Below are 9,988 nucleotides of genomic sequence, written 5' to 3' on the forward strand. Positions count from 1 at the left end.
TTCTGCCGCGAGGCGGCATCCGCCGGCAACTGCCGGCCACTGCCAGCAACCGCGGCAACAGCGAGAGCGTAGCGCCGAGGAGTTGCAATCGGGAGGTGCAGTGCAGGAGTTGATGAACATTGCAACCTGAAGGCCAGATGGTACGTCGGGCGAAGCGGCCGAAGGGACGTCGCGGAAGACGGAGCGGCCCGCGTTGCTGTCGGCGGACTCGTCCAGCGACGCGAGGCCCGAAAAGGCGCAGGACGTAGTGCGGGGTGTATATAAAGCCGAGGAGGGGCATGACACAAAAGTATAAATGTGCCTTTAAAAAAAGAAAGCCAGCGGAGTACTGTCATAACTTTGCGTGGACGAATACCAGCACTTCAAAGAATGGCAGTAAGTAACGTTCGCGGTTTCCAGCGCGCAATTGGAATGTTGGAGACGCTCGCATTGCAAGTTGTGAGCCAGCCCTTTGAAGTGCTGCAGGCGGTGGCGAACGCAGATCTGAAGCGGCTGGCGCGGCTGGCGTCGGTAATGGACAATTGCACGACGTCGCTGGCCGTGCTGTGTAAAAAGTGTCGCTTCGCCAAACGCTTCCTCTTCCCGCAGCCGTTTCATGTGGCCATTCTTGCAAGCTACGTTGTATGCTTTCAGTTTTTTTCAGCTCAGGCTAAGCAGCCAGCCAAATGTCCCAGATGCATGCCGCGTGTGACTGTGGCCAACATGCCCTGCTGCGCAACGCGCAGGCACACCGCGGCCTTTCGCCGAGAAAATTACATACACTTTTACAGGCGCATTTTAAGAATCGCACGCGCGCATCCGCGCGGTAAAATTCGCGCCTGTCTTTGTGGGCGTCTTGTACGGATGTTTTATTCGGCACAGTACGACCGGACACATTTGTGCGAAGGGGCTGCTTAACGAAGGGGCTGCTTAATCAAATTGCGAGAAGAAGTCCGTCCGACCGTTTTGAATCGCAGCGGCGCAACGTCCCTTTCACATCCGGGGCAACAGCCCTCCCTGCCGACGACTCGTCACACGCAGCCATACATGCGCTACTGCTTCGTCGTGCGCACTTACACGAACTATTGAATTGGTTAAGGGATAAGTTACGCAGCCGCTCGCAGATGCTAGGAGGACGAGCAACCAGAATAAACTGTTCGTGCAAAGCCAAAATGCGAAAAGGCCACGGCGGGCCGCGCGAAGGGCAGCCCTCAAAAGCCAGGAGTGCTGGTGGGATACGCGTATGTGCGTGAAATAATCGCAGGCGTGCGGTGGCTTGGCTAGATTCGTTGGTGCTGTGAGGACCGGTTGCACAAGCTCCTGCGAAACGCCACAGCGCGAAGTCAGGCGGGCGCGTCCGCACGTCCCTTGGCATGCAAACGTCCACAGAACAATTGAAATGCTTTAATGCAAATTAAATATTTCGAAAACAAAGAAAGAGAAAGACAATTATAAAGGCCAACATAAAGGACAGCTCGCGGCGACACGGGAAGAAAGCGGCAAAATAGAGAAATGGAGAGACTTCGCTAGCTTGGCTTGCTGAGAGGACCGGCGACAGGGTCGCAAAGGGAAGCCTTCAAAAGTATGGACAATTGTGGCAAGCGCGCTGCAGAAATTGGGAACGTATCACCGCATTGACGGCAAGGGCGGTGCTGGCCTTCGCCCAACCCGAGTGGAGCCCTGCAACGTCGCGCGATTTCTTATATTATCACCAGGCGGCATTAAACCTGGGCACATGCAGCTTCGGTCGACGCAGCAGTAGCAGTGCGCTGTTATGAAGACGCGCAACGGTTGCTGCATGTTGCTGGCGCGTCAGGTGTGTTTCGCAGCGCCCTCATGCAGCGTGGCTTGGATGCCTGAATAGGAACGTGGCCCGGATGTGTGACCTCGCACGGCGGCCTGCTACATCGTGCAGGGAACAGGACAGACGCGTTTTGGCGTTCAGGTCTTGGTCAGGCTCTGTATCCCAGCACAGATGCCGCCCAGTGCGGTGCCGCACCTAGAGAGTCTCCACCTCTGTGCTGCCAGGCAGGTCCCGGCACCTGTGGGTGTGTAGGGTTTGATGCTGCTCGGGCGCCGCTAACAGCACCGCCGGCCCATTGGCAACATTGGCAGCGGCACCACGACCACCACAGCAGCAAGTCCTCAACCATCAGCATGCAACCCCACCCACCTCGACACACACGGGGTCCTGCAGCCAGAAACTTTGCGGCAGAACGTACATTTGCAGTGTGGCAGGAAGGGTGTAGACACGTCGCTCTGGGTCCGGTGTCCAGTTCAGCATGAGGGCTTCCACGCAGTGCTGCTGTCGAAGCCAGCCGGCCACGGCAGTACCCAAAGGCGGCCTGGACAAAGCCAACGTCCACGTCCACCAGCGCCAGTCGCATGTGTGTGATCCACAGGGTCCAGCGACACAACTGCATTGGTGTAGTCGGGCGGTAGGAATACAACATGCTGCAGGCGCTCATTATTGCCCTCATTCATTGCTGGGAAAGGCGGCTGTGCAGTGTGGCCGTACAGGTGCCACCTGCCGTGGGGGGTTGTGTTGCTGGCGGCATGCACTGAGTTATGAAAGGAGTAGGGTGGGACACCCGCACAGCATTGTCTGGAGGTGTCACGGTTGCCCAGCATTGCTGTTCGTTCTGGGAGGGGAAGCTGTAGACCTGGCGATGGCGGCGGGCTCATGATGGCCACTTTCCCCCTCAGCCTTTCACGTTTTTTCTACATACTGGCGTTGATATTCTTCCACGGAATTGATCTCCTACGTCAAGGCCGTGGAGCACCTGGACCGTTCGGGCGAGAGCCCTTCTGAGATAACGTTTCCGAACTCAACTGGTGGCCCCCAACCACCCTGTCAGTGTCAGGAATTCGTTGTGTTTCGTGTTTCCCGTGTGTTGGTCTGGGAGCTTTTCCTTCGCCACATGTGTGTTTTGTATGAAGGCGCCTCGGTGTGCTTCGCGGGTCCGTCCCGTATGGTAGGTAGCTGCGTTTCCGTCTCTCCGGAGGGGGGGAGCTCTCGTGCGTTCACTAGGGCTTCTGGGTGCTGGTGGGGGACTGGGTGGGTTTTACGTTTTGGAGGTCGCGGTCCGTTTGAGAAGGCACAAGCCCAGTGATGTTAGTGCACCTTGGCCTGACTAGCTGGACACGCGGTGCAAGCTATAGGGCCCCCGCAGTGTTGTGCTGATGCACTCGACCCGTTCGGGGTCCGCTGTAACAAATCGCATACTGCTTAACGACCATTCCCTCCAAGCGCTGCGCTGCCCTTGCCAAGTCTGTCCCAACTCGATTTCTGCTTTCCGGTGCTGTGCCACCACTCTCACCGTTTGCTTTGATATAAATTCTTTTAACATTTCAGGGCCTCCGTGTATCTCTGTTTCATACAGGGCCTACAGCGGAGGTCCAAACAAAATAAGACGAGACTAGATCTGCAGACGTGGTTTCATAGGGTAGACAGGCACGCGGCCAACCAGCGGCGGTTTATGCTTTCTTAAATTAGCTTCTTATCTTAAGTCTCTACACATATTCATATTTATAGACCTGCCAGCAGCAAAACTCGAACGTTGTCTTGCGCCTGCTGCTGCTGTGGGGAAAACTACTGTCGCTTCGAAGGTAGTTGCCATCATCGATCATGCTGTGGCTGGATATCGTGGATGCTGAATTACGTCAGCAGCGTGGCACAAGAACTGGCAGCAGGCAGGCGTGTGATGTTGATTAAAGAGCAGCAGCAGCAACAACAATTATTAGTATTGCAATACTACTGTGTACATATTGCGTGCTGCTAAAGAAGCAGCAGGGTGGGACGCACTTTGGAATTTCAACTGATGACTTCACCATCATTGCTTAATATATAAATTTAATCGCAGATATCTGTTCGTCAGGGAAGACTGCTGTCAGAGCGAGTGCTTCCCATACAACTTCCCTACCTTTCTTCAAGCGTCCATTTTGTCGCTAATTATAATAGATATATAAAGATATATTGTGATAATCATCAATTACGATTTTGTAAACTCCTGGAAGTCATCCCCAAAATCGAGATAGTCCAACGACACGCCCGAAGAAATAATAAGCAAGACTACTCATGTAAGTATTTTATATTTCCACCTGCTTTTACTTTGTGTGTTTGCACGTGGCGTAGGATACATATTGTTGGTGATGTATTGTCCTGCAATATTGCACTACCGCCCTGGACGGAGTTGGCGCGCTTATTACTAACTTGCCGTATACCCCAATAATATGCGCGCTGACCACATAACAGGATCAGAACGAAGCGGGGGCAGCAGCAGTAGCAGCAGTAGCAGCAGCAGCAGCAGCAGCAGCGGCAGCGGCGGTACCGGTGGTGACGGGTTGTGCCGGCGGCGGCCACGGCAGCGGACTCACATACATGTTGGTGTTGGAAGTGCGAGCAACATCAGTCGCCGATGCATCCGCAGCAGCAGAGCAGCGGAACAGCAAAAGCGGCAGCAGCAGCAGCAGCAGCAGGCCAGCCAGGGAAGGCAACATCAGAGGCATTCATCGACAGAGGCGCACAGCAGGCCATCATCATCATTCCATGTCGGCGGTGGGCAACAACTCTTTTTCGGGAACTGCCATAACATTAATAACCACACAGCTAATAGCTTTACTGCTGCTTATTGGCTTTAGTAGTACTACTAGTGCTCAGAAGCTATCTACAACGCTGTACGGTCCCTGGGATGCCGCAGAGGACCTGAACGAACAACGTAAGTATGTATGTATGTGGAACCCGCCCCTGCTGTTGCTGTTGTTCTTGCCGCTGCTGTTATTGCTGTTGCTGCTGCTGTTGCTGCATCTGGCATTACGAAGGATATACATACACACACAGAGACGGCGTGCGCATCTGTCACATGATGCACAATCTATAATCGATGGTTCACTGGCACAACTGAGTTTCGTTGTTGCCTTACCAACGGCTCTGCAGTGTGCAGTGCAGTGCCATGCCGTCCCGTGTGCCCTCGCAAGTGACTTTGCTTAATAATGCGATGCAAGTAATCTGAGGGCCGCCTCCGATGGCTTGCATAACCTTTCCTATTGCGCATTTGCATTTTATATCCATCGATACAGCGAGTTTTCTTGCTTGCTTGGGGTCCTAGCCTTGCCTGTGTAGTAGCTAACAGCTACTGTACAGCTTGGAGTCCCTAACCCTCCCATTCTGGATTGCGTCATCAACATGTATGTATGTACGTACACACATATATACATACATACATACCTGTCTTTGCAGACAAGGCCGTTCTCCGCTTCATCCTCAGCGGCAATACCAGCTTCTGGAGTCGGCCTGCAGTGGCCTATCGCACAGGCTTTGGGACGGCTCCCTGGCGCTGTATCGACCGCTGCCAGGCGCAGTACTTCACTGACCTGGCGCAATGCGCTCCCGACTGCACCACCATGACGTTCTGCGCACCGGGAGGTGTGTACGGCAGTCAATCCATTCAACAGATGTCAATCCCCACACATGCAGTCGTGAGGATGTGTATGTAATAGCTGTTTTTATCCCTAACAAACTTTCCAGCAAATCTTCCTAAAATTCGCATGTTTCTTCAAGCCCCCACAGAATACGATTATACCTTCTAAAGATACGTACCGCTCTACCGCTCTATCCACTACTCACCAGCTAGCTAGCTAGCTAGGTACTTCTATCTGTGTTCACCTAGCTTCATGTGCGTTTATATCCAGCTGCAGCGTACACGCACACAAACAGTTTTGCTTGCTTGCTAGTGTGTATGTGTATATGTGTATATGTGCGTGCGTGTGCGTGCGCCCGTTATTTATATTTATGATATATCTGTCTGTCTGGCTGTCTGTCTGTGCATGTGCAGAGGCGGCCCTCAGCGACCCCAACACCACCTGCTGTGCGCTCAGCCTCCTGGACCAGTCATACAGCTTCAGTCATCCGCCCAACACTGCAGTGATGAGCTGGTGCAATACCTATCCAGCCTGGTACGTGCGTGAGCAACTGCTTGCAAGCAACAGCAGCGTATTACATGTGTCACACACGTATGCATGGCGATGTGCAAGTTGTATTGATGGTGTGGATACGCAGTCGTGTGTGTACGTACGTACGTACGTATGTGTGTATGTCCCCGGCCTGTATGACCTAACGTCATATGTTTGCGTACATGACATGAATGGCTGCACCAACCAACCAGCTAGCTGGGCACCTGCAGCAGTCAAACCTGCTAGCCCCGTGTAGTAGCTGCCAGTGGTACACAGTACGGCTCTACAAATACGCGCTACCACCAGTGACCACCAGCATCTCGACAGGCCTTTTTAGCGGCGGCCAGCTGCTACACCCCCCCGGGATATACCGTAGTATGAGTTACTGTCAAGCGTGTGCAATCATAAATGGCCAGATCAACTCACATACATACATACATAATGCATAATTCCAAGCCTGGAGCTAGCTTTCCATGATGTGTATCATGTGTTCCCGCTCACTCGCTTGCTTGCACCAGGGGCTCGGGATCACGGCCTAGCGTGTGCGACTTCAACGTGTATGCAGCCCGGGGCATAAATCCACCCCTAGGCGCCAACGACTCCCTTCTTGCCGTGTCATGCACCCGGACCTCAACAACCACCTTCTATGTGAATGGCACACAGTACCGCAATGATACGGCCACACGCATCATCTACAAAAAGGATATCAAGCAAGTCAATGTGACACGGAACAATGTCAGGCGAATGTGGGTAGGGAAGGGTGGGTGCGTGGGCAGGCGGCCCGCTGCTGTTCCTGCTGCTGCTGCTGCCAGTGCTGGCCACACGCGCACACACAGGCCATCGATGACCTGCCGTTAAATATGTACCGCTGCCCACCATCAGAGGAGCGCTATCCGCTGGTCTTGCTTTGCTAGTTGATGATGCTGCTGAGCCAACATCTAGATCTGCAGCCCAGGGAGGGTGGAATTAATAATGTGGGGCTCTGCTTGGTAAACAGTTTGATGACTTGGGGAAGACTGACTGAGATTACTAGTTCGTCCGTCCGTCCGTCCGTCCGTCTACCGGGATAGAATACCGACAGGGGTGGAAGGGGGGGAAACTAAAGTGCAAAATAATTCGGAGCTAGCTGCGACATGCATGCGGCTTCCGTACATCGATGGTAGTATGTTTCCAGCAAATTAACAACTTCGATCTGCCGTAAGTGCGTTTCCTGCTGGTGGCTGGTGCCTTCCGACTTAAAACATTCGCTCGCGTCCGTAATTTTGTGGTTTCCATAATCCGGTGGCTGAATGACGGATTCCGTAAAGTTTTTACAGAATCCTTGATGAGTGGCCGCATATTTTACGGATTTGAGGTGTACTTGTTTTACGGAATGGTAGACCCGCTCTCCCACTTTCTTGCTTGCCGAGTGCAACAGCCCTGAGAGGGGGGCCCAGCTGCAGCATCATTCGGTGGCGCGATGGCACCGCGTCATCCGCTAGCGCTAGATGCATATGCTCGCGCTCTGTGGAACGTTTAGTCGTCGTCTATGTCAACGGCAATAACGGAACTCTACAGACACTATGGGGACGATGGCTTGAATGTGCATGTACTGTGCTGCGTAAATACAGTTGTACGATATATCCGCTACGTTGGCTTCCTTAATTGTTCCAAACACGCATTGACCTTTTCCAGTTGCTTCCTTGCACGCAGCATCGATAGCGATACAAGTAGCTGCAAAGTATAGAGGTCTTGATAGCCCTTATTCCGCCCCTTTTAATAATAAGCTGAAACTGCTTTATTATCTTTCCTCTTTGCTGATGCTGGCAGCAAGGCTGCAAGTAATTACACAGCTCAGCAGCGCTGCTGCCAGCATTGCATCGCTCTAAAATCCCCCTCCCCTTCCACCCCCCTCCTTCTGGCTAGTTACTCGCGCCTGCTGTATGTCTGTATGACTTAGATTACACTGTGGGCCGCGAGAGCCGGGGGCCGAAGCCGAAACACAGCGCAAGGGTCGGGAGCACACAGCACAAGTCGGTTAGTCTTGTGTGCTCCCGACCCCGACCCCGTCTGTATGTCTGCAAATGCAGCTCCCTCCGCCACACCTCCGCATGGCACCATCCCTCCGTCAACATCCGGGAGCCCCCCGAGTTCAGCTTGGTGGACGACCTGGTGTGCCTGCCGCTGGAGGAACTGTGAGAGCCACTACTTAGCTCTTGCGCTTGGCTGCATAGGGCTTAGTGCTTAGTGCATAGGGGGTGCAGCAATGCATGGGGCATGCATGCATGCGCCGCTGCTCTGGCGGCTATCACTGTGATGCGTGCCAGCTAGCTGGTACATATATAGGTCGTGGTCGCGATCGTAAATAGGGGGAAGTTCTTGTGTGCGTATGTATGTATGTTGTCACTGCATTGCTGTCAACCATGTGTGTGTTTTCTTTATTGCCTGTACACGCGTCTTGTGGTGGATGGATGCGTAACAAGGTGATAGTATGTTGTTACAGGGTGGTTAAGCTGTGTATGTATGTTGGGTGATAGTATGTATGTTGTCGATGCTGCAGCGGGCTACCAAGCTTGTATGCCTTAAAGCAAAGAAGCCGAGCCGAAGGGAACATGACGACCTGACGCTGCGTGTATCATGAAACACAAACCAGAAGAGGTATAGACTGACCGAGAAGTGGTCCATAACGGCACACGCAAACCGGCAAACAGGCAGGCTAAACAGCTGTGCTGTCGCTTGTACGGCACCGACCGACCGACGCCCCGTTTCCATCCATCGCACTAATAATTGCCGCCAGGACGACTACATCAGCCCCCGGGGGCTGATGTAGTGTGTGGGGCCCCACACACTTTGTTGCGCATTTCTGTCGGAGGTCGCATGAGCCAAACTTCCTGTCGGGACCTTTTCAATTGCTCTGTATATCACGTAAATATGTATTTATATGTCTGTATGTATATGTCCTTACAGTTACTTCGAGGATGTGGCTTTCCGCCCCCAGTTTGGGGGCCTGGCTGTCTTTCCAGATCTGAGCGGCCCCAACAACACCACGTTTAACATGTAAGCTGATTAACAACGCCGCCCGCGATGGCGGTATTAATGGGCGCACGTGATGGCGGTCATGTTGTTGTTGTAGGGGACGCCGCCGATGCAGATGGACGATGGATCCGGAGTGACGGACGACGTGCACCCTAGATAGATCGACAGATAGATCGACAGATAGATCGACAGATAAATCGACAGATAAATCGACCTCATTCGCTTAATAATATTACCTCATGGTAAATTAATGCGTGATGCATGCCTGCATGGCGCTGTGCAATTTGATTGCTGCCACGCTAGCCTGGATTTTAATTTATTGCGCATTCCCTCGTCCCTGGTTTACATCCCCGCGCGTTATCATCATATTTCCCCACATCATCCTTCACATAATCATCCCGGCTTTCCCAAAACTTGCAGATTCGACTACAAGACATGGAGCTGTGACCCAATGAATTTGCCTCCCATGAATATGACCGATTTTGGGTTTCCCGAACTGAAAAATTTCTACTATACCAATGTTACCGGTTTCAACAACTACTACCCGCTAATGTTCCGTAAGTACTTATATAACGCCCTGGCTACGTCTTAATCGCTTACAAGTAGTTGTTAGCGAACTACTGTAGCACTTCCACTACAACGCGTTTGCATGCAATTGCAATTGTTTGCCAGCAATGGTGGCGACTGTTGTATCCACCTCCACTGTTTAGGTGGTAGTGAAAACTACCGATTAGTGAATGAGAAGAGGCTAAATGCCTCTGCGTTAGGACGACCCGTACAGAAGTCTGTACGGTCCGAAGATATAGTCGTCAACGCGAATTATCACCAATCGGTGCAATCGTAACCCAAGTGGGTCTACCAGTGACAAGTGTCACGATTATAGCAAGAGCGCTATAATCCAGTATCACGCGTGATGAAGACAGGCAAGTGCCCGCTTAAAGGTGGGCCAGCGCCCAATTAAAGATAGGCAAGTGCCCAATGGTAACCAAGTAAGAGCGAAGATATTGCCCAGCGGCAAAGTGCCAGAGAATTGGGGAAAGAT

General features: G+C 52.6%; 3 protein-coding genes across 3 annotated transcripts; 2 read left to right on the plus strand and 1 right to left on the minus strand.

Moving 5' to 3' along the window:
- Nucleotides 1-369: 369 nt before the first annotated feature.
- Nucleotides 370-897, plus strand: VOLCADRAFT_99500 (uncharacterized protein; the record flags this gene model as incomplete). Its single annotated transcript, XM_002958219.1, has 1 exon — nucleotides 370-897. The coding sequence occupies one exon, from the start codon at nucleotides 370-372 to the stop codon at nucleotides 895-897; it is 528 nt and encodes a 175-aa protein (XP_002958265.1).
- Nucleotides 898-1,920: 1,023 nt separating this feature from the next.
- Nucleotides 1,921-3,329, minus strand: VOLCADRAFT_99501 (uncharacterized protein; the record flags this gene model as incomplete). The annotated part of the gene is made up of 3 exons (XM_002958242.1): nucleotides 1,921-2,021; nucleotides 2,153-2,396; nucleotides 3,300-3,329. The coding sequence occupies 3 exons, from the start codon at nucleotides 3,327-3,329 to the stop codon at nucleotides 1,921-1,923; spliced, it is 375 nt and encodes a 124-aa protein (XP_002958288.1).
- A 1,199-nt stretch (nucleotides 3,330-4,528) lies between these two features.
- VOLCADRAFT_99502 (uncharacterized protein) lies at nucleotides 4,529-6,845 on the plus strand (the record flags this gene model as incomplete). Its single annotated transcript, XM_002958220.1, has 5 exons — nucleotides 4,529-4,697; nucleotides 5,219-5,404; nucleotides 5,814-5,934; nucleotides 6,450-6,681; nucleotides 6,768-6,845. 5 exons carry the CDS (start codon nucleotides 4,529-4,531, stop codon nucleotides 6,843-6,845), a joined length of 786 nt encoding a protein of 261 aa, XP_002958266.1.
- Nucleotides 6,846-9,988: the final 3,143 nt, after the last annotated feature.

The sequence above is a fragment of the Volvox carteri genome, assembly GCF_000143455.1.
Source record: "Volvox carteri f. nagariensis unplaced genomic scaffold VOLCAscaffold_89, whole genome shotgun sequence".
Classification (NCBI taxonomy): Eukaryota; Viridiplantae; Chlorophyta; class Chlorophyceae; order Chlamydomonadales; family Volvocaceae; genus Volvox; species Volvox carteri.